The 25,376-nt window shown below is 42.2% G+C and overlaps 1 protein-coding gene across 2 annotated transcripts in view; it reads left to right on the top strand.

The window, feature by feature from the left end:
• The first annotated feature begins 248 nt into the window (after positions 1-248).
• The window catches only part of elavl4 (ELAV like neuron-specific RNA binding protein 4), a 74,377-nt gene continuing 49,249 nt past the window's right edge, over positions 249-25,376 (top strand). Inside the window, exons 1-2 of one of the 2 annotated variants that reach the window (XM_051376364.1) lie at positions 249-854; positions 1,586-1,726. In XM_051376364.1, coding sequence (XP_051232324.1) covers positions 807-854; positions 1,586-1,726 — 189 coding nt within the window. In that variant the 5' untranslated portion in view covers positions 249-806. The remainder of the gene's footprint in view (positions 855-1,585; positions 1,727-25,376) is intronic. The other variant, XM_051376363.1, reaches the window with a different exon arrangement.

Below are 25,376 nucleotides of genomic sequence, written 5' to 3'. Positions count from 1 at the left end.
AGAAGTGAGGAAAAATGTAAAAGATAGGAGTGGCACGGAGAGGAAGGGATGTGGCGGCGATGGTGTCGCTGTTGCTAGAACAGTCTTCCCACCTTGTGGTAGCACAGCGAACTGTAGCTGCATCAATGCGTGAGCAATGGGAGAAAGAGAGAGAGAGAGAGAGAGTGATGCAGAGAGAGATGGAGTGAGAGAGGTAGAGCGACAGAGGGAGGGAGAGCAAAGGAGAGAGCCAGAGGGAGTGATACAGAGAGAGAGAGAGAGGAGAGAGAGAGAGCAAAAGGGAGGGGAGTTTAAACTAAGTGCTATGTTGTGGGACAGGCTAATCTGCTAGCGAGCAGTGTGAGGATCGGAGCGTATTGTGTGAGCCAGTGTGCGGGGGACAGATAAGGGAGCCAGCCAGCCCGCCAGCCCGACCCACCGACCCATCGACTGCCTGACTGCCTGTTTTAATGTGCTGACTCTGGGGAGATTTAAAAAAAAACAGCATATTGACTCCTTAGACGTGTGCGGAGACCCTGGGCACAAACGCCACCACTACAGCCACAGCCAGCAGAGGTGCATCAACAAGAAAAAATAGAGCGCTGAAAGATCACAACTCCAGAAATCAGAAAATTAAAGAGGATTTTTTTATCCCCCTCTTTTTTCAATTGATTTCATTTTTTCTTTCTTTCTTTCTTTCTTTCTTTCTTTCTTTTTTGTGTTACCGGGACTGAATCCCAACCGTAGACAAGAAAAAGGGGAGCAAAGAACTGAAGAGAATCTGAAAATAAAAGGACAGAACGAAAAAAAAAGCACCGAATCTGAACATGTTCGAAATAAGCCGAACACTCAACGCCGCTTTGTTGAGCAATGAGGTAAAGAGATTTGGATTTGCTTCTTTCTTCACACCTCACCTGTGTGTGTCTGCTGCCAACCATTCTGTCATGTGTGTTATCGTATGTCCGTGCATGTGCGTGTCTGTACACTTCTGTATGCTCATAGCCAGAAGACAGAGGGGATGACTGATAACAGCAGCTATGATATTTTCCGGGTACGATAGTTGGTACGGAGAAAAAGGAACTGCTACGCTTCTTACACTCAACCTGGCTTGTAATAATAAATGGAGAGCTAGTGCCTAGACTGAATATCCCCGTTATTGTAATACAACCAAGGTAGCTATCAAACCAATCCAACATAGGCTTGGTTGTGAAATTGCCCACCTGGGGCTAAAATTGTATGTGTGCCTTTATGTGCACGTACAGTATGTCTGCAAGTGAGAGTGTGTACGCCTGTATGTGCGTGTGTGTTCACACATGCATTTGTGTGAGAGCAAAGTGTTCTGTAATCCCCCTCTACCTCCTCTTTCTTCATGTGTCCCCCCAACCCCACCCCCACCCACCCCCGCCCCACTCCCTCTTCTGTCCTTTACCATTCTCACCGTCCTTCCTACCTGCTGTTATCTGTTCTCCTTCCCTTCTCTCACACCCCGTCCCTCTCTCTTTTTTTCCTCTCTCTCTCTCTCTCTCTCTCTCTCTCTCTCTCTCTCTCTCTCTCTCCTCCCCTCTCCTCCTGTGTCTGTGTATGAGTGTGTGTGTTCTGTGAGCAGCATCTCAAGATGATGGCGAGGTACGGGCAGCTCTCGGGACTAGCAGCCAGTGGCGTGGGCTCCGTCCCCGAGACGCGCTCGCCGCTATTTCCCAGGGATCTCCCGTCATCGCCAGCCCAGATGGGCTACAGGTCACCCCTGGTAAGAGGATAGACAGACCAATATATCTCCATCTCTTTAATGAACACAGGCAAGAATAATAGCAAGAAAAGAAACAGGGAAAAAAAGAACAGAGTGGTAGTTAGTATGTGTAAATCTGTGTGTCAGTGTGTGTGTGTGTGTGTGTGTGTGTGTGTGTGTGTGTGTGAAAGGAATAGAGCAAAAGGGCAGAAACAGAGCAAATCAATTGTGGGATTCTGCCTGTATCCCCAATGGATAGTATTAGTAAATATTTACATTGTTATGTTTGTTCAATTACGAACGCCTACTCTGTCTTTAGCCTCTGCCAGTCAGATTGTTATCAAGGGAATTTGAGGTGTTTGTGTGTGTGCATGCATGTGTGAGTGTGTGTTTATGTGGTTAATATATTTTGTTTGTTGTATTTTGTGAATCCTGTTTGCATCTGCAGTATTTGCATTTAACGTTTATATTTGCACCGTAATGATGAATTTAACTTTCATAGTAAATTAACAAATAGGCATTACACCTACAGTTCTACAGTTTTAAACTTATAATATAACATCCTTGTAAAGGAAAGATTATTTTCTTAACACCCTTAGGAGGTGTACTGCACAGTTATGTAAGATGACAGATTTGAAAATGACATTTGATCTTAACTATCAATCTAATTCAATTCCAATAAACAGCTGACAAGTCACATTAACACAGGAGCAGGAACACTGTGGATAGACTGGATATTTTGCACTGGAGACAACATTACTCTGCCATTTAAAAGAGAACATTACTTCAAGGGGAAGGGAATGAGAGAGAAAAAGGGGCATGAGAAAACCCTGAGCGTTTAGGCAAAGGCGTTGTAAGAAAATCCCTGACTCGCCGCATTAAAGCGACATGAAGCTGTGGGTGTCTAATCCGCTGTGGGCTCTTCATTGGTTCGGCTCCCCTTCAAACTGGCTCAGATCCACACCCCAGAGCCTCCCGGAAGCCTTCATAACCTACTGTCATGCTGCTGACTGTACCCAGGGGTTTCCGTCAACTGTATGCAAATGCAGGGCGAGGATAAGCGGTGAAATACGTCCGTTAGGAGTTGGGCTTCAAAAATGTTTTTCAGTTTTTTGCTTTGAATTCTTACACAAGTTCAAAGACGTCTGTCCAGTGTTTTGTTGTTATTATACAGCACACAAAATGACTGTGTTTTCCACTGCCCATTTAGACTCACAACAGTGTTATCTGCTGTTTGCATAAAGCTGCTGGACCATAAATTATTTGTTGAAACTAGTGGAACTAATTAGCTGAATTTATTATATAAATATGATTGACGTGTTAACATATTTTGATGCATCTTATCGGCGTGTTATTAAATGGAATAACAGAATTTGAGGTTATTACTTAGCCAGCCAGATGACCAGTTGCAAATTACATTAAATTTAACACATAAAAGTACGGGGACAAAATGAATTCAAAACACTGTTATTAATAACCGAGAGGCTATCATACATAGTAACATTTCTGGTGAAATGGTTTGGTAATGGTTTATTTTTGTGATTTTGTGTATTTGTCATCAACGTGTTGCTGGTGATGAGGCATCTTCCTGTGTGTGTGTGTGTGTGTGTGTGTGTGTTAGTGTGTACGTGTGTGTGAGAATGGGTGAGTGTGTAAGCACATATGCACGTGTGTGCATATGAAAATGTGCGTGTGTGTGTGTATATGTGTGCGTGCGCATGATTACCCTGGTTAAAAAAGACCATCGTTATAGTGATTAATGGTGCCTTCATTAAGCACAGCAAGATCATTTGCATACATTAGATAAATGTGCTGGAAGAGGCTGGTGGCTTTGGTGTGTAAAGATTCAAAATGAGCATCACATTTTTTACTTCGATTATATCAAACGGAAAAACAGAAACTCTATACCGGCAGCAAAACATTGCTCCATATATATAAAATTGTACTTCGACACACCATTCGCCGCAGCAAAGTCTACTTACCCTGGCAACACTGTGTGATGACAGCATATGCGTGTGTATGTTCATGCTACACGCATATGGTCAGTTATGCATCTTTAAACCTGTGCATTGAAAAGAGCATTCAAAGAATCAAAATCAGAGCCCATCAGAACCCAGGCACACAGATTCAGAGATTCAGCATGCAGTTAATGAAATTTAGACTGATATTACTCTGTTCAAAATGAGCATCCGCAGTATTAGTTTACAGCGTCAGGATGACCAGGCAATCTCAGCCATGACACCTTACACAAAGCGGATCAAATAAATAAAAAACGTGAACAAAAACGGAATTGCAAATTATTCCGTATTTCAGTCACTGAGATCTAATTTTCAAAAGCCCACATCTGAAAACCTGCAGTGCGCCGTGCTTCAGAGCTGAATGCTGTTAATTTGTAGAAAGCTCTACTGATTACCCACTGCAGGCAGCTGCCGTTCTCTATGTGACACTAGGCTTTGTTTGACAACTCCAATCTTTTCTGTTTCAACATAAAAAAAAGAAAGAGGGTTGCATTCCAGACCTTCCTGAAGAGGTTCATCATCACCACAACAACAAACAGGCAAAGGAGGAAGAAGGAGAGAAGGGGTACATGGCAAAGAAGCGGGCAAACATGTGTAGCTACGGTACATTAGCAGCCAGGAGATAGTTAGAGGTCATCTCTATTTCATAACAATGATTAGCTCCTTCCATCTGCCGCTTGCTGCACTTCCCCTTTCCTTGATTGCAGTGTTCTCTATATCCAGGAAAATTAGTTCATTTATGCTCCACAACCCTGCCGCACGATGCCACAGAGGGAAAAAGATGCTCATAGTCAGAGAGATGGAGAAATGTGCAAAATGCAGCATCAACAATAACAATCATGCCACAAGTAGAATGGTGGTTGATTAATGCAAGGCTGACAAAATGAAATGTCGTATTATATTATTAATATGAGGCATTAAGTGATCTTCTAAAAAGATCAAAATAACTGTCTTAGGGATTCAAACAAGAAAAGGCCAAAATATATCCTTTATATCACTGTATCCTTTAAACTGCGATTACAGCAGCACATAATATGGAGGTTTGATGTAGTGCAGTGTTCAGTAAAGCCTTTTAGCTATAGGGTAGTGGAAAAAAAGACGTTCTAGTCAGCTATATCATCCCTATAGCATGTATCAGACTGGAGCGGGTTATGACCGCAGCGTGTCATAGAATTTACATGCAACATCATATGAACGCAGACTGTGCAGCTTTGTGCGTGTATGTGTGTGTACATCATGTCATGTTTGCACTTGATATGAGCACATGTGGTGTGTCAGTTACGGGGGACACAGAGAGGCTGAGAGACACTGTGAGGGGGGCCTGAAGGGTTCAGATTTGTTGGAAGAGCTGTCTGTGTGTGTGTGTGTATGTGTGTGTGTGTGTGTGCTGGCCACCAGTGCTGCAGGGAGGGCCTAGAGATCAGCAGCTGAGCCTGTGTCCCGCTGGGAGCCATCACTGCAGAATGGAGCAGGTGTCTGCAGGCTCATGCACAGATATACACACACATATACACACACACACACTGTAAAGCTAAGTGAACTCTCTCTCTTTCGCTTCACCGTCTCTCTGTCTACATAATTTTTCTGTGCACACCCAACCCAGCAATTTAGCCCGCCTGCAGGGTGCCTTTTAATGTGTATTTCTTGCACATTGCCTTGTTTTTGATTATTACCTATTTTTCATATGCATCGACTCTGTAGGTGAAACATAAAAGAGGCTGGAGATGTGGTTGTGATCCATAAACAATAGTCTAACAACCGAATAGGCTGCTGCAGCAACACAAGCACCCACGCCCCACCAAAGGTCACCTTTCCGTGTTCAGGTACTTCGGCCTGGAAGTAATGACCTGTAATTTCATCCATGTAATGGCAGTGGCAGGGCCCAGGGTTTCTGAGTAGTAGTAGTCTCTGCACTGCTGAATGTGTCTTGACGTTCGTGACAAAACAGCAATGACACACTGATCATGTCACTTAAACAAACAAAACACTTAGTAATTATTTTCGAGGTGGGCGAAGAGCACAACCCATAATCCAGAACTAAACAAAAGTAAACAAAAGGGTCGCCCCCACCACCAAAAACCAAAGCAGAAGATTTGAACTTGCTATTATTCCCCCACTGATTGACAGGTCTTTTAATACCCGAATTACCATAACTAAATCTAAACTATTCAAGTTTTCTGATGATAATAGTGTTTATAAACGCAGCAATAAAACAGGCTGATGTTTGATATTATAATCTGTTCAGAAATAAACTAAATGCAGGTTTCTTTTAAAGTCAGTCTCCAACAATATATGTAAAAAATATATATATTTATGTGCTAAAAAATACAGACAAGGGATAATATTGAGGTCATAAAAAATAGAAAAATAGAAAACACAATCATGAGCATGTATGCAAACATAATTATGACAGTTTGTGTAGTAGTGGATTATATATCTGTTGTGGGCCTGTGAATTTTTCTGGGGATTTACTTGAAGTCAGTGGCTAAATTTGTACAGTTCAATAGGTTGAATAAGGAAAATAATCTCACTTCCTGCTGTTCATTTTTCTTCTTTAATTCAAAATAAAAATCCCAGGGCTGCTCCTTTGCTCGATGGAGAAAAGCATTTAATTTCAGAGACAAATTTGTTGCCTCTCTTGGACAATGTTTTCACATCCAGTTGCAGTTATTTCATTCGGCTTAAAAGGATAAATAGAGAGAGAATAATGAAACAGACAAGGCTGGAGAGAAAGCTGTATTGTGTTTTCAGATTTGGTGAGTTCTTCGTATTTTGTTATTTGCAAACAAACATTAACGATTACTACGGAAAAACAGAAAAAAAAAAAAAAAATGCTGCTGTTTGACAGTGAAGTCACATTCTGACGTTTCCGGCTAAATCTGATGTTGTTTTAGGTCGACACACACCGCTCCCTAGCAGAGGTGTGTATTGGATAATGCAGATTTTCTGAATTAATTCTAAACCTGACAGCAATATCTAATTGTACTGTAGATATGTCAGCCTTATAAACTTTGACAAAAGAGGTATTAGCCGGTGCGAGCCCTTTGCTGACCTGTCTGCGTCTGTGATAATCTCAGCTCAAATTCAGATGGCTTCAGCTCGATCATCTACTTCATAATAGACACAAATGCATAACACAAACAAAATCTTCTAAAGCAAAGAACAGTAAATTTGTCGTTTTTCAAAAATGGCATTTATAGATTATGCCCTATGTAGACCCCAATTTGAGATATTATATCGAACAGAACATGGAACATTATGCAGGCGAGGACACCTGACCAGACGATATCTGGCAGTCATTTTTTAAGAGCAGTGACGTGAGGAAATGTGCTTTATTGCTGACAGCTCAGCGCCTGTTGATGCTGAGCTGACAAACGCTGCCGATACTTGAGTGATCGTCTGCGTCTGGGATTCTGGCATGTTGATGAACGACACTATTTTTTGTCCTCTCAGAATGGATGGTTTCAAAGCCAATGCGTTTTTATTGATTCGCTAATTGCTGGGGATGAGGCAAAGTATCTGCTGTCACCATGAATAAATGATGTATGGCTGACCTGTGCATTAGTGCCAAGGAAGAGTGACCATTCAAGTTACAGTAGCTAGCTATTAGTTGCGGCCTATGTATACTGTCTGTACATAAAAGAAATGTAGTTTTAAACCGGTGTGATAGATTTTGTCTAATTGATTTGCTTAAGTACAAAGTACAATTTACCTCTTTGTATAATTATATTTATCTGTCTTGGCTTAATTGTATGTAACATTATAAACAGTACATTTATTCAAAACATGTCTTATACCTTTTAGTACATATGTCTTATTATTTTCATAGTGAAAAATGATTTCTAGAGTCGTTGCTAAAGAATTTCTTCTTCAATCGGCTAAATGTTTCAACAACAAAATAATTGAAACATATCTCTAAGCATGAAGGCATTTAAACTGAATCCCGGTGGAGTTTTTCTTGATGTGCATTGCCAACTTGCCTTTCTTCAAGCATGAGAAAGGGCGGTTAAGCATGAAGTGACATTTGGAGAGCTGGATTTGTGCAGCCTGGGCATGTTTTGGTCCACAGTACCGTAGGCCATAGCCCTGTGAAAGACTCTGGACGCATCTCATTTCTAAAAGGTTATTCCTCATCAAAAGGCAGTAGTGCAGCCATTTATGGAGATCTGATACTGTGGGGTTTTTTTATTTTTTTTATTGAGGTTTTAAACGTCATTACGGATGGCAGGTGGTGTTTCAGTGACTCACACTTTTCCACCTGAGGTCTGAGTAGGAGACTCGGATTTATTTCTGCAGGGAGATACAGGACTACAGAAACCACTAAAATAAATAATGGAAATAAAAAGGTCTGAAAGTGAGCAGCAGTCTAAAGAAGTGGGGAGCCCTGTGTGCTCCGTGTTATTGTAGTGTGTGTGTGTGTGTGTGTGTGTGTGTGTGTGTGTGTGTGTGTGTGTGTGTGTGTGTGTGTGTGTGTGTGTGTGTGTGTGTGTAAGTTGGTAGGGGGGTTGTGATTAAAGCCTCCACCAGATGGACCACAGCAGTTGCCCTGTGAGCATGGATGTACCCCGACCGGGATCAAACGCAAAACGGGCTGCCGTCCCCACAGCCCCAAAGCCCACCACTATACCCCATGATCCACTGACCCACCACACAGCAGAATGGCCACCGCTTCAATTCACACATACAGAGTCATCCGGTTTAGACTAGAAGACAGGAGAATAATGTAAAATAAAACACTTTTTGCAATCCTAGTCATCACGCTCATCTTTGAGACTCAATAAATCCATATATAACAATTAGATACCCATTACGTTAACCATACATCAATGACAATTAACAGCAAGACTAAACTTCATGATCAGTGTGTGAGCTGCTGGCCTGCTGAAGTTGAATGTCACCCCAAGCTGCGGACCACTCTGTTGTCCAAATGGACACTAATCCACCAGAGTCCTGTTGAGAATACACTCTCTGTGCCAGAACACATGCCAGACTCAACAGCCAATGCATAGCTAAGCCTTACTGGGCACCTCCACAAACCTCTCATTTGTGTTAGGCTACAGCCTCAAAGACCCACCATTATCTCTTCCATAAAAAAAAAAAAAAAACATCAATGTGTTTACAGAGAGGAGTGAAATAAGCTAATGTGTTTTGCTTTGCACCTTAAATTTCTTAATTTGAATGTGTGAATTTAATGTGTTTTTTTGAACATTGGTTCTTCCAGACAAAACGTTAATTAATCAAAACACAGGAAAAGTCACCTATCTAAGTAGTATTTTCAATTAAATCTACAAAGGAAGAGAGCGTTTCTGCGGAGTTTACATAGGTATTGAACAAGCAGTTCACTGCCTATTGCACAGATAGAGACAGAACGTTCAGCCTGAGATTTCAAACAGCCCCCTGTCACATCTCTGCAGTCTGCAAAGCTCCAGCCACACCAAACAGCTTTGAGTTTAAGTGGAAGAAAGTGGCTGTGACAAATGCAGCACAGCCTTGTTCCGGGATCAGCATGAAGAATTCATTTCTGATCTGAGGAGTTTCTACCAGGGAGAGTGACACAGGCAGGGGTTAAGCTGACTGTGTATCATGCCCACTGACACAGAGGGAAGAGCATGTAGGTGGAAAGCTTCAAGTAGATCAGTTAGATTCTTACCAAAATACTTGTATTTAATATAGTGTATATTTAAGTAACATATGCCATTTAGGGGATTCACTTTCCCCAAGGGCTTCCGTGAATTCACACATTTTTAGACTGGCAGGGCCGAGTTGAATTTAGTTCTTAGTTTTTCCAACAAAGATTAGCAGTAAGTCGTTTTTTTATTCAGTCGACACCAGAAACACTGAATTCAAAGCAGTAACTCAGTAATTAACATTGCATTGTCAGTTATGATCTCAACATGTTTTCAGTTAGTTCGTCAGCAGGATGTCGCAAAAATGTGTGAATGAATATCCATGGATTTGAAATAATTATTGTGTGTATTGTGTTGCCTATATTTTGTATTTTGGGCGTTAGATAATTAACATTTTTAACCATAAGTATGAAAACTGTGCAGACAGAGATTTTACTATGGATCCAAAGGACATATTTTCAGTGTCAGGATATGATTTGAAGTTAAAATGTGAGACATACTGTATGTCCTCGTTTGTAACAGTAAATTGTAGTATTTATCATTGTAGGCAATGGTTTGTGTTCTCTAAATGTCTTCTAGGGCTCTATGTTGGCAAGCCTTTGCCCTGATGAATTGGGATTTTCTTTCAGTGTACACAGACTTTTTTTTTCATCTGCAGTCATTAAGCATTTCAGTGACTGGCTGTGAACTTGACTGTCATCCCATGATAATTTAACATCTTTTGCTTTCAGTGGTTTAAATAAGGTGCTATTGTGGTGATTCTGTTCCTCCGGGTTAAGGACATCAGTTTCCTCTTTGATGCAGCTTTTGTGGCGGAACTATTCCTGCTCCCCTCTATTACTAAATTGTCATAGCACTGTTGCACAGAGCGCCTTGCTTTTGAAGACAAAGAGGTGATTTGATTGAACATGCAAGAGCAGTACAGGTGCCCTGTGCGCCTCTGACCACAAAATGACCAAAAATCAGTATCCATGCCATGTGCACCATTGAATTATTAAGATAAAGCCCCTGGTCTTAACACTGAAAGCCAACAACAAAAGTCAGCTGTTGTCCGGATACAGCCGCATTGTGTTAATAGCTGTCTGGTGTCTGGTGAATCTGAGTTTGTCGCTGGGCAGGGAGACAGGCAAGTTGAAGGCTGTGATTCTCATTTGTTGATTGTTACCGGCAGAGGGTGGACACCTGCCAGGAAAGAGGCGATCATCAGTCTGAGTAGCACAGCAAGATGCTACTACTGCCAGAACTTCAATAGAGCAACTAAATCTATCCTTCAAGGACAAATCAAAAAGAGCCTAAGTAAGCCGCAGCATACTGAGGAGTGTGTTCTGGGCTATTAAATGTATTAGGCTGTTTTACTGCCTAGACTGCTGTGATATTCTGAATTGAAATCAACTGGGCCTGAGAAGTGTTGCATTGTTAGCTCCGTGGCTCTTTTAAAGTACTATTTTCATCGTCAAGTACAGTGTTGTTGCCATATAGTGTAGGAGGGGTAATTCAGTTTCAGACTGTGTTTACCATCTTATGTGCTTGGTTGCATTAATTTGCTCTGAACCTGACAAGCAATTGCGAAGCTCAGTTTTAATGAAAAACACAAGTTTTCCTTCTCTTGTTAATAATCAAGGTATTTTCTTGCAGCACTCTGAGGTAACACCTCTGCTGGCATCTTCACTTCTCCTCCTTTAAATAGAAGTCTTATTATGCAGAGTGAAACATAAGACAGGTGTTGAAACACTGTGTCTGACAGTTAACAAGACTCAAAACCGAGAGCACCCACAATTATCACTGTCTGCACGCTGCATATTCAAACCTGCTATACAGCGTACACTTTTCTTTGCCTGCTCTTTCACACTTCTTATCGGAATACTATTGGTTGGCTGCTACCAGAGTATATTGTGTATGTGTTGCACTGTGGCACCAGTATATTCAATCGTTCAAACTAGGAGATTCAACCACAAACAAACATTTTTTTCATTTGTCAGGGCGTGGCAGAGATATAGCTTGAGTAAGAGAACTAGAATGAGTAAGGGAGAGTAAGAGGGACAACACCGACCTGCAGTTAATCCATTAAGGTCTGTGACTAGGAGGGGTTTAGGGTGGAGAAGCAGGGCAGAATGGAGGGCATGAGGAGTTCATGACAATTAGCCAGCTCTCTGCTTTCTGAATTAGCAGGCTGGAAGCACAGGCTGAAGCACACTTGTGGGGTCCAGCAGTTCCACGGCAGCCACAGCCACTGTGACGCACTTCATGAACCGAAATGCGTGTTTTTGTCTGCGTATGAATGCCGGTGGATGGAAGTGTTTGTGTATGTGTGTATGGATTCAGTTGCGCATGAGTGTGTGTTTTTATGGATGTGCGCCAGAGCCAATCAGTGAGATGGAGTTTCACATTGCTGACAGTATGGCTGGTCTTCCTGGGTTAAAGCCACAAAAGCTTTTTAACTTTCAAAACTTTACAAGAGGAAAGAAATATCATTTACCTCCTCAAAAACTATTTAGCATCAGTCATCATCTAAAAAGCCAAATAATGCATCCAATCAGTGCTATGCACTTTTTTGTGCAAAGTCTGTCAAACTGGGAATGTCATTAAGAGTAGTTAGTAGTTTTTTTGGCACAACCCTTAATTACTTCTTTGACATGTTTTACGTTTATCCAGTGCAGTATTGCATTTTGTTCACAGACAGACGGTAGAGAAAGGACAAATCCACAAGATAATAAGCTACACTGCAATTTCTCTAAAATCCAGACTCTTAAGTATCTCAGCATGGATGCCCTTGATAGAATGTCTCAACCACTCCCTCCATCTGTCCATACACAATATTATAATGCACAGTGTGTACCCTTAACTAGGACATGGCAGCAACATGGTTCCATCTTTGGTATGTGTCTGTATATCATAACTACACACACAGACACACACACACTGCAAAGAGCAGATTGTGTTTATAGCTAATTTACTGAAAAAAGGCAGTCACTTTCATTGCTTTGTAAAACCATGGTCCTGTAGAGCAATTTAGTGAAATGACACGCAGAGCAAGTCAACAGTGAGAGACTATTTTCACTTTCAAATCATATTCTCATTTAGAGAAAAGGTTATTTGGATCATATTACAGAGGGAGAAAACAACCTGAAAACGCGGTCCTTTACGAAATAAGAAAATGATCACCCTCCACTTCCAACCCACATTTTACTGCCTCTACGCATCAGCAGTTAAAAGTTGACTGCATACAAAGACAAAAAAAAAAAAGATGTGATTTGTGATTCAGTCATTGCCATGGATCTGACTTTCCATTCTTTACAGTAGGGAATTAAAAAGCAACAATAAAAACATGGTTTGGAGGAAAATATGAGAGGCAGTGAGGTGGAGAATGGTTTTTCCCGGGTCCAACTCAAAGCCTTTATTAAATTGAAAGGTCAGAGCAGGAGGATAAAAGACGGACAGGAAACTGTGGGTTTGTTGCCTGTACTATTCAGCTGCAAATTATGCTTCTTTCTGCTCTTTGCCAGAAAAGATACAGAGGCACATAAAGGAAAATAGACAAAGATGCACTTCTATTTTAATCCATTTTGTGGATTCTTTGTGTTTCATTCTACATTACTCTCCCTCTGTTGTGTTATATACAGTATGATTGGTACAAATCTCCAGACTGCAAGTGCCAGCATTTTTTATTCTATCTGAAACAATAGTGAGCTTGTTCAGCCCATCTTCCCCTGTGTGTGTGTGTGTGTGTGTGTGTGTGTGTGTGTGTGTGTGTGTGTGCGCACTTGTACTGCTCAGGCTTAATTGAAGGCGTGGTGAAGATTCTCATTAGTATGTTAGGCACATGGCTCTGCTAGGCTTGCTAGCTAGCTGTAGCTAACCAGACAGGTGGAGAGGTCAGGGGTGAAGTGGAGAGACTGGGGAGCTTTAGTTCACTGCTCCCTTTTTCTGTCTGCCAGAACTGTTCTTATTCATTCCTAACACTGTGTCTTCTTTACTGTTTTCCCTCTTTTCTAACCATATTTATTCAGTGTGTTCATTTGGGAGCTCATTTGTGTAGCTACTTGAGGGTGTGGTTGAACTTCACAATTCAGATTTTTTTTTAAATACACCTACAGTCCATCTAAGTGTGGAGTGTGTATGTGAAACATGCTGCATAGTGTATCATACACCGTTCGCAGTGTGGGTTTATGGTGGATTATGTGTACACAGCAGGGCCTTTAGTGAGTCAATCATCAACTCATACTGGACCTGATTTGCATTAGACGGTTTGCTGGAGACCTGAGAATCAGTTTGCTGCTATGCTCAACTGCTATGGTGACAAGAAGTACCGTGAATGTTTTTACAAAGTGTAAATTGCCAGCAGGACTGCAGATGACAATTCATTTCATTACTGATTAATGTTACTCTTTAAATTGCTTTGTCTGATCAACAATCCAAAGAAAAACAGCAAATCCTCACATTTTAGAAGCTGGATTCAGAGAATGATGTTTTAAATTTTTTGCTTCATAGGTGACTTTTTAAAAATGATTAGATACATTTTCTGTAGACCGACTATACGATTAATCAACTCAATTTGTAGAAAACCTTCGATCTGTTCGTTTTGTGCATCTACAGATCATGCAACTAACCATGACTGTTTTTAATAAACATGCAATCCAAAAACGTTACTTTGCAGGAATTTCTTATCTAGTGGCTTTCACACTGTTATAAATATTGTGTAAAACCTTTTAGTGACACATTATAGTCACTTGCCAATGGACTATCTAAATAATGTGATCCTGTATCTAGACAGGTCTTGAGGTGGATTGAGCAGAGAAATCTCTGAGCTTAATGGATGTCCACTAGTTACATTAGCACTGCCTGGCCTCTCGCAGCTGAATGCTAATTGAAACAAACCAACAAGTGAATAAGAGCTGACTTGCTGATTGCCTCTTATTGCTGTGCTGAACACAAAGAAAGCTGTATGATCATTTGATGTAGAACTGGAAACTGGTGATGTTGTCTGGTAACATGAATATATTAATAGTGTAAGAATATTTATTAAAAAGTGAGTTACACGAGGCAACATGTTTATATCTGGAGCATAAGGTGCTTGAATGTGTGAGACAGTGTCTACATATGTGTATATTTTGTGTGAGTCCACATGAATATGCTAATGTGTGCTTATCAAATACGGTGTGGGCCAACATGCGTTTCAGTATGCAGTGTGCAGTATGTGTGTGTAAACGTATAGGTGTGAAGGTACAACCAAGTACTCCTGCCTGCCAGGTAACTGTGTTAAAGGAAGCAAGGGCTCCCTCTTCTTGTCTGCCAGAGATAGGGGCCAGCTGAACAAAATCTACCTGAGGCAGTTTTGCTGCTGGGCATAGAGAATTTGCTTTTTATAAATATTTATTATTTCTAAACTGTGGTGATGACGATTAGAATATAATAAGGAATATGTGAGTCCTAATGTGATGGTAGCATTCGATTTAATTGTCTGTAATTACACCTCAAAACAAGAGACTGTTTTGTGTCCTGATACATACAGTTTACAAAATTCACTGCATATATACCATGGTGTCGAGGAAAGACGAATAATTGCTGCGAGAGGGTCCACGCATGGCTTAACAACAGGGAGTACACACTCACACACTGCAGCAACAATGCAGATTTTCTATACAGGCTTAATGACAAAAGAAGGGACGTAGTATATGAAAGCGGTTAAAGACTACGTGCACGAGTCAAAGCGTAGACTCGGCTGTATGCGGAATTATTAACAGCCAGGTGAGGCGTAATTATGTGCAGTCACGAACATAAAGTCACCTTAACTACTTCAGCATCTGCCTCACCGCATGATGCCTTCCCTGCTGCTCCCCACGTCGTGGACCACACGAGCCTGCCTCCTCCACTCGCATCCGCGAGCGCACCGCCCCGTCGGCACCTCCCCAGCCAATGGGAGAGCGCGCGCGAGGTGACTGGACACTCCATAAATGGCGTTTTGGGGAAAGGTGGAGGGGTGTTTTCTATGAATCTTTTCCCTTGAAGTGGAGTCTCTTTTTCTTGCTGCGTTGTTTTGTCTTAGTTGTTTTGTTTTCACCGAGCCAGAGTGTTTTTTCCCCCTCTTACACGGGACAGGGCTACAGGTCTTCCACACCCACGGGGTTCGCTCTGTTTAGTTTTTTTTTTTTTGGCTCCGCGAGACTCACTACAGCTCCACTCCGGTTCATTCATCCTCTCCAGCACGCTGCCGCTACTCCGTCCGATTCTGCCCGCTGACTTCACCGGCTTTTAGGCTACAGTTTGTCCGCCGAGACTACCGTTACCGCCCGTAACAGCCTGACTCAATAATGGTCATGGTGAGTAGATATCTTAGGGCACAGGTTCCCTATCGAGCCCGTCCCTTTATTGAGCCCACATTCTGCAACCAACTGGACTTTATTTCAATGTAACATTATATTATTGTACCGCAGCAGGCAGACAGACAGACATGCTGATTTGTTTAACATATATTTGGACAGCCGCTTTCTGTGTAACACCTTTCTTTTTTATTTACTGCGGATACATTATTAAAAGAGTTAACTATATCGCATGTATAGGCTACACCTGTACGGACAGGTGCAGCACAAGCATTTGTGTGTCTCCATCCGTTCTGACATTAGTCTACATTTTAACCCCAACAAATACGAAATTAGATCGATCAGTACAACCCGATTCTGTGATTTCATTGTGAAAGGATTTAGCAGTATTTGTAGGATTTATAGAGAAAAAAACATATTAATCTGATCTACAATTTCGATCATTATTTTTTCTTTGAGTCCTGTAGCTATGTGTAAAAGTGTGTGTGTTTTGCGTTTGAGAGGGGTACGGAGGAGTAGGAGAGAAAGAGATGGTCTGTATACACAGTCATGTAAATGTACAGGGGATTTTAACATGTACCCAGTAATAGCTAATTTATATACACAGTGCTGCGCAGGCATCCTATTACCATAGTGCCCGAGGCTGCAATCACTCTCCTAGAGCTCTGCTCCGCGCTGCTCTGCCCGGCTCACTCAAGCACAGACCTCAGCAGCGATTGATTGCTTTGCTGGGATTCAGAGAGCCTTTTCTCTGCCAAACCAGGCTGAGGCTGGCGTGTGCCGACGAGGGCTCAGAGCCAGCCAGAGAGCGAAGGTGTTAACACTGAGGGAGGAGGAGGTGAAGCCGAGAGCTGACAGGCAAGCTAAGAAGCCAATCACAGAGTCTAAAAGAGAGGTGGTGGGGGGTGGGGGGGTGGGTTGTGGGCGGGCTCTGACCTTCCAGCTGAGCAGGCACTGGGTGGGTGCGGTGGGAAGGAGGGAGGGTGGGAGGGAGGCTTGCTGCAGCCCAGCACTCTCTCAGCCAGGCTCACCATTCTCCTCTCAGCATCTGTGGAAGAAGGCGATGCTTGCTCCGTACGCCTTTAGCATGCTGCTCTCTGCTCACAGCTAAGACTCAGGCAGAAACGGGAGGAGAGGCAGAGCGAGAAGGAGGGAGGAAAAATAAAGGAGACAGTGTCAGAGGAGACCAAGGCAGGAAGAGAGTAAGAGAGAGAGTAGGGGATTTTCTTTGCTGAGGCGTTGCTGTAGCTGTTGTGTGAGGAGAGAGAGAGCGTGAGACAACGGCCGGCGTCTCCCAAATGGAGTGGAATGGGTTTAAGATGGTAAGGAAGAAGGCTACAGGCAGCCTGCCACTATACTTCGCTGTACATTGTTAACCATCGTTTCATTTTGGGCAGCCGACAGCAGCTAGAGCAGGTTGTAGTTGTAGATATACTATCACCCACAGTCAGTATGTATTATACTCCTTAAGCACAGGCAATGCAGTGATGCTATTGAACTATTTGCTGTGCAGAATATGAAGTTCCTTCATACAGGGAAGAAGGATACAGCAGGGGGTTAGGCTGGCGAGGTTTGTAGGCAGGATGAGAAACGGAGGGAGACAGATGGAGGGACGGAGCCAGATATCATGCTAATAGGAGAGGTGTGGAGGCAGGAGTAGAGGTAAGGGAGGATGGGGAGAGGAACGGAGGGAGGGAAGGGTTAAATCGGGGAACAGCACCCATTTTATGTTGAAACCAGGGCTGTAGGTGTCCCCCCCTTTTCCTGCCTTTGCACCACTCTGAAATATTTACCTGCGTATAGTACTGCAGCACAGACAGAATGCACATTCTTGATGTTGAATGTACTGTAAGATGGTACGGAAACTGGACTTTTGTGGATTTCATATTCATGTATGCAAAGTAGCCCTTGTTAATTGTATGAGTAGACATGTTATCTGTCATGCTGCTTGTGTACACAGTGCGAGTTTGTGCTGGGGAAAGATGGAGGAGGTTTGTTGGAGTAACACGCATGCCTGGATTATAATTGATTGTAATGCTGTGCATTCACTAAGTTTTAAGCCCATTGCTCATATGAGTGTGTTGGAATATGCCTGTGTTTTCTTAATTATGTGTTTGGCTGTGTGAATGGGTGTCGACATGAGAGAAATGACAATAAGCTTTCTAAGTCATCTGCTCTGCTCGCCCACTTTCACTTTGCATCCATTTATCCATTCATCCATCACGTCCGAGCGACAGAGTGAAAGGTTGACTAACAAAACTAGTGCCCTTTTTTTTTCTCCTGTCGTTTTTACCTGTCATATAAGACAGATTTTTATTACATTGCAGATACTGCGTCATTATTCGGACTACAGAGTCAATACCATTACTTTGCATTCTCAGTGCATTAGTTTTCTGACTCACTTTTGTATTTGCACAAAGAACAGCGGAAGCATCATTCATATGTCAGCAAGTAAATGTTTGATTGTTTGTGTGCTGGCTTTTGTCCATTGGATGCAATCAAAATGCTAATTGAAACGAAGGCGACTCCCATGTTTGGTGACTAGGCTAGTGACGCTAGCTGGTATGCTGTCTCCCTCAACTCTCACGGCTAGCAGCCCAGTGTATGCGCATAGATGGAGGGGCCTAGCAGGAACACATGACTCACGTTGTGAGGGGCGTGAACGCAGGGAAAGAGTGTATTCAGTATAGTTGTTTACACTGAATACAGGTAAAGGCTAGTATTATTATGTACGGAGGGCAAAATAAATTAAAGGAGAATGAATGGTGAGAGGAGTGAAAAAAAAAAAGAATGTTCATCAGTATCAGAGGTATTAGATATGAGTGTGCACCATGAAGCCTCCTGATGGGAACCAGTGGGGGATCTGGGCAGGAGACAGGCCATTGTTTCAGGCACATAAACACACACTCGCTCACACACACATACACACAAACACGCAGTGGCTCTATTACCCTCAGGCAGAACACCATGAGCTCCAAGGTTACACATCAGTGCTAATAGGGTGGGGTGTGTGAGGAATTTATTAGCTACAGTGCACCGACCGAACGTGTGCTCAGTGATTATAATGTAACTGAAGATCACATAAGATAAGGATGGGTGTTTGGATGTGTAGTCCCGGGGTTATTATAGGTGTGAGGAATAATGAAGGTGATTCACAGGCAGACAAGTAAGAAAAGATGGATAATGAGCTAATAAATAAAAAATAAAAGTACAAGGACAATAACACTTTATCAATTAAATTATATGGATAGCCTGTGCTGTGTTTTTCTTTTTTTTGTATTTCTGTGTTATCAGTCGTGTGTGTGTGTGTGTGTGTGTGTGTGTGTGAGAGTGAGTGTGTATATCAGAGGGGCGACTGACGTTTGTCCAGATGCAGAGTGACATGGTTAACTAGAGCTTGATTACACACCAAGCAAATGGATAAAGTGAGAGAGAGAGAGAGAGAGAAGGAGAAGTGGTTCAGACATAGAAACAATTGCCTCTTAATCTTCTGATTCTCGAAACTGTCTAGGGTTTACTGTTGGTGGGTGTGTCACATCACATATGTAGATAAACTGAGGTATCAGACACAGAAAACAGAAATATTTTTAGTGATAGCATGATAGAGGAATTTAAACTTAAACTGGTACTGTGCCCAGCAGTACCTTAATTACTATAGAAGCTGTTTCTGTGTTCCTCTCATTTCTAACAACATTTAGCTGCTGTGAAATAAAAAGCCTAAAAGACTAGATCATCACCGTTTGAGAGCTCTTGTGATAAACTAACAGCTAACAAACTGAGGCAGACCACCCAGACCAGTGCTTTGTTGATATATTAATCACATAATAACAAAATCCAGTTTTTACTTCCTGTAAGGGGATGTGTTCTCCTGGGCCCAGTTTGCTTATTTACTTGTAGTAAGAGTGTTCAAAATGGTGCATGGCTAATTTGATAGTTTGTGATTGTTTTACTGAGCAGCATAAAATACATACATTTTGGTGGAAGTAAATGATGCATGTTGTGGGTTTAACTTGTGGTTGGTTGGTTGTGCATTGTTTCTCTTCTCAGTATGTGGTATAAGAAAGGCTACAGGTTAATAGCCGGCTAAGTAGAGGGCCTTTAGCACCCTTATGCTTTGTGTTTTGTGAACGTAGGCATGGTTGTGCTGCTGTTGTTTGATCAGCTTTTTATATTAAGAGGTTACGCTGCAGTTCATCATATCCAAAGCAATTAGCTACGGAAGGGTTTAATGTCAAATGCTCACATTATGTGTTTGTGTTCATGTATTTGTATTATAGTTCATGTATGTAGTTGTTAATTAATATGCATGTGGGTACACATATGGTAAATGGCTAGAGTGTGTGTGTGTGTGTGTGTGTGTGTGTGTGTGTGTGTGTGTGTGTGTGTGTGTGTCAAGTGTGTATCATACCCTCTCCAGCTTTAGGTAAATGGCCAGCTCCAGTCAGGCTTGTACAAAAGGATCGGTCGGAGCTGAGACAAATCGACACTAGCCATACAGCTGTAATTACAGGTTTACTGCATTAACTTTGACCCCAAATGTTAATGAGGTTTAGAGTAGGGTTCTTTAGATAGAGGTAATAGTGATATGTTAGCCACTAACATTTAGTTGAATTACATTTGTTTGGCTTCAAGCACAATCAGGAAACTCCTGCAAGACTGTACAGAAGCTTTCTCCTCTTTATTTTGTCTTGATTGTGTGGAAACTCATGACACTATGATACCCAATTTTCCTTAAAGGGCATCAGGTCCTCCTTTAGTATGCAGTTACATATAAGGAAAAGTCTGATCCATAGCAATACAGTATTTATTACAGTATTTTTGTAACTCCATGCTATGATCAAACAAGTATAGCAGTGATTCCCGGTTTCTAGAGTAAATAAGTTAATTATCCTCATGCAAAATATATATACACTTAAAAAAATATTAATACTCCATCTATAATTAAATAGATATGGTGGACAGTTCGTTAAAAATATAGTTGGGATTACAAAGTGAAGATTTTATTTGTGTGTGACATTACTGCTAAGATACATAGCTGAAGCTGAAATATTTCACTTTTTGCCCTTACGATTGAGGTAAGGGGTTTTGTCATTGCTTTGGCATGTAATGTGTGAGTGCATTATGCAGTCTATCAGTATTTTGGTGGTACGGAGTCTGTACAAATATCGCAAAATATTTTATTGTCTGTAAATGTCTTTTCCACTTTCCTTTAAACAAAAGCTGGATGGAAGCAGTTAATGAGCCAAAAGCCTGTTTGAATAAGAAGCTGCTGTAACAATCTCTGTCCCAATTAGCACGCTTTGGTTTTTAAATATTCCTTTTGTGTGAAGCCTAAACACACATGAAGACTCACAAAACGGTCACGTTGAAAATTTAATAGGCTTCCACAGCGATTTCCTTCATTTATTTAAAATGTTTTTTTTCCCTCTCTTTTTAAAAAGCTAGAAATCTGAGAGGAATGGCAAGGCATTCTGCTGTGAGGGGAGCAGCATTCACAAATACTAGACCTAATTCCTTTGGCAGCAGCTCAAACTGCTACAGACAGACACATAATCAGCTGGGGAGTGTTAGCGCCTCAGCCCACTAGCAAACACAGGACCGAGCCCTTGTTGTGCATCACTGCTTTGCAGAATAAATATCCCGATGGAAAATACAGTGGGAGGAAAGAGGTATTCATGTGTATATAGCTCTTTGTTCAGTCAAAGATACAGAAGGAGAGAGGAACACTGGCTTTCTTAGCTACTTTACTACTCATTCTTTCTCGATCCCCCCTCTCCTTCTCTCTCTTTCTTTCTCTCCCTTCCTCTCTCCCTCTCTCTCCTCATCCTCCACTGTACCCTGTGTGTTTTGGTATTCATACAGATGTTTGGATTTGAGTGGCAGTTTCTCCTGAGACTGTGCACAAGCGGCTGACTCGTCTCATCTGCATTTTGCATCCCAGGAAAAAAGGGAACAGAAAGCAGCGGAAAGCATCAGCAGGCAGACAGGCTGTGGGTGTGTGTGTATATGTGTATGTGTGTCTGAGAGAAAGAGAGAGAGAGAAAGTGTGTGTGTGTGTGTGTGTGTGTGTGTGTGTGTGTGTGTGTGTGTGCAAGAGAGGGAGAGAGAGAGAGAGAAGGTGTGTGTGTTTGTGTGTGTGTGCCAGAGAGAGAGAGAGAGAGAGAGTGTGTGTGTGTGTGTGTGTGTGTGTGTGTGTGTGTGTGTGTGTGTTTCCTGTTGTTTGGCTTTGGCAGCTTAACTGGCCCCAGTGCTGTTGGTGTATGATGTTTAAAGGACATTTCAAGGTCATGCTTTCGACAGGCCTCACCGCCTCTGACATATTAAACATTTATATATTTCTGTAGCCAGATGAATTATAGATTGAACATGCAACTGAACATTATACAAAATGGCACCATTGTGGTTGGTAATAGACACATTAAGGCCTACAAACACAGCATCCCACACGACAGCCTCTAGCCTGCCTTGTCTTATCAATAGCAACACTGACACAGGGACAAAAAAGGCTGCTCTTGCTCTATGCAATATACCAAGACACTGGAAAATCCCACAGTGGCAGAAGAGGGGATATGGAAGGTCCATCTGCAAGTCAGTTGTGGTTAGTGACTCATAAAGACCATAATGCTGGAGCTGACAGACTTCATGTAAAAAGAAAAGCTATCTCCTCATGAATTAGAGAAACTGCAGGCAAGGAGGTACATAATACCTGACTATTTTCTCTTGTCAGCTAGTGGTTTGGTTTGCCTTTTTGACGTAGCACACGTTGGAGCGGGATAGCCAACAAGCTAGACCCACTGGCATTTATCAGGCCGCAGTTTGAGATAGTAATTCTGATAATGGAGGCGTTTGTCCCAACAGGAATATGGATTCTCACAGTTGGTGCATATTCCCTTCCAATAGACGGGAATGCTGTCCTTCCTGCACAGCCTAACTAGATGGGAAATGGAGGGAATGTGATATCCGATGCTTATCAAGACTGATAAACATCAGCAGCAGGCATGAACCCCACCTGTCAAGTTGATATTGGGAAGTAGAGAGAGAAAAAGACAGAAACAGAAAAGAAAGGGAGAAAGAAATGGGAACAGTAAAGAGATAGATGTGTACTATCTCACGGCTGCACGGCTCATGCTGTCAGACTAAAACGCTGTTGCAAAATTTTTTATGGCAATCAGCCACCGCCTTCTATATGTTGCCTCCCTGGCACATGCACACAGTATAGGAGCAAAGATAGTCTCCTGTGGGCATTTTCAATTACTCTGCACTGTACAGCAGTAGGGGGGATTAATCTTCTCGTTTGAATGCACGCCACACTTAATGGTTTAGCTGGTGTGCCGCGGGCCTCGTCTGTTAGCTGTGCTGGTATACATTTAGGCTTTTGTGTCTCACTCTACTCTCTTCCTGCTGCAGTAGAAGCCATTTCTAAATTGCACCACTCTCCACATCAAGTTACACTGAGATTAGATTTTCACAGAAGATGGGCTCACTATAAATCCTCAAGTCAAACTCCAAATTGATTGTGTAATGACTAGTACAAAGCAACTTAGTAGCATTTGGAAAGTGACTGAAATAGTTTGGCTGTTGCGATGACAGCATATTCAAAAAGCACAAAGTCATTAATGTAGCGGAATATTCAAATTACACCAGGCTTATAACTATACCAGGGAGCAAAAAGTGCAGGATACTTGTGTAAAATTACAAATGAAATCATTTGATATTTCATAATGTCAGGTCAAGAGATTTGCCAGAGGATACATATAAACATTTTAGCTATGGCTATCAGCGATGTAGTAACCTCCTCTACGTGTACATGTAGTTCCGAGTCATTCACTGCCTCCATCAAACTGTTTACTCATTAAGACAGATGACGGACGGCTGTCCTTTTCCCTTACAGCTATTTGATTATATGAGCTCCGGTTCAGAGCAGAATCAATAACCAGATTAGCGAGGCACACGCATACACACACATACACACACACTAACATACACTCAGCCACACCCTCACACAGTACCCAAGGCTGTGGAATGAATTCTCGAGTACAACGGTCGGTTGGTGTCTATGTGATTTAGCTCTATGCCTTTGCTGCAAGGCAGACACACTCACACACAGACACACACAAACACACACACACATACACACACACACACACACACACACACACACACACACACACACACACACACACACACACACACACACACACACACACACACACACACACACACACACACACACACACACACACACGCAGGCGGTGTCTGAGATGCAGCTGATGGGGGAAACAGTGATTAGATTAGGAAGAGCTCTGCCTCTGCTTCTTCTCTCTCCCTTGTTCTCAGTGTAAGTGCTGTGCTGTAGGTTTTGTTCTTATCGTATACCTCCAGGCTGTTTATAGCTTTTTAAATACCTGTTCAACAAAGCCAATATTACCACTTCCAGCCTCAAACCAGTTTTAATTAGAACTCCTACTGTGAATTAAACTGAAAATTGAGTTCAGTCAGAGGAGTTTACAAGTTTCTTATTCTGCAGCTCAGGGAAAATAGTCTTAGAGACCCTGTTTGGGAAAGTTGCTTTAGCCACTTATCTTGTTCTTCAAGGCATTTTGTTATATACATACAACTATACAAGCGAGGAATGTACAGTTTTCTAGTCGGTTGCAATAGCCTGACACTGCTGAATTGCTTATTTCTGACCTGATACATGCAGGTGGGCACAGTATATAGTGGGGTAGATGAGTTGACTGAATCTGTGTGCTTTTGTGCATGTTTTCGTATGTTTGTTTATGTACGCACTGGTGTATTTTAGTGCTTTTTGCTAAAGATAGGAGACAGCTTCACCAAAATGGCTGGTTGCCTGCACAGGTGCAAGGCCGCATTCACCTGCCAGCTACTTGTGGAGGTGGTGTCCTCGCTCATGACACATGGTGCTGACTCAGATGGATCAGCCTGCCTGCTCTCCCCTGCCTCACTGTCTGTTTCTGCGTCCTCTATCCTCTGTCCCAGCCCAGTTAAAAGCAACTTCAGCTCAACACGGAAATGAGCACTGCATGGAAACATAAGCTACTCCCTGAAATGCAATCCAGAGTAGTGCAGGTTTTTGTCATCGCGGTGCTAGACTCTGTTGCAGTGTCACTTATATTTATTTAGAGTCACAGTTAATAAAAGTAATCAGGTTAGATCTTAACATAGTCGTGGCAAATGTGATTTTTGTATTATGAAAAAGCAAGACAGTGAGAAAAAGGGTGGGCATTGTTGGAGAGGTTCTTCCTGTCTCTCGTGCTTGGTTTTTAGCCCTTTTCTCTTATGTGTCTTTTGTGCTTACCGTTAATACTTACTGAATAGGCCGTACATGTTAAGATAGATATCATCTCTACTAAAACCTTAACCACATTAATGACATTTAATTAAGGATAGAATCCCATGTAGGGGATGAGACGATGATTTAGCCTCTTTAATCCAGCAAAATGTCCTAGCTGGGGGCCTCGACAGTGATCACTCCCATCCGTCACACCCAGGGATTACAGCAGGACAGCCAGCGTTGCACAGCAGAGACATCTTGCTGATTTGACTGAGCTTGGAGCAGAGATGCTGGCTGCAGCAGCTAGAACTGGAACAAAGGCTGGCAAGCTGTTGATGGGGATCTGATGCTGTTCAAGTGAAGACTGCAGTTGGGATGATGGCGTTGCGCCGGCTTGCAGCTGAGGATTGGACA

This window comes from Dicentrarchus labrax, unplaced genomic scaffold (assembly GCF_905237075.1).
Source record: "Dicentrarchus labrax unplaced genomic scaffold, dlabrax2021, whole genome shotgun sequence".
NCBI classification, from domain to species: domain Eukaryota; kingdom Metazoa; phylum Chordata; class Actinopteri; family Moronidae; genus Dicentrarchus; species Dicentrarchus labrax.
Note: the sequence above shows the minus strand (reverse complement) of the source record. Positions and strands in the feature narration are given on the sequence as shown.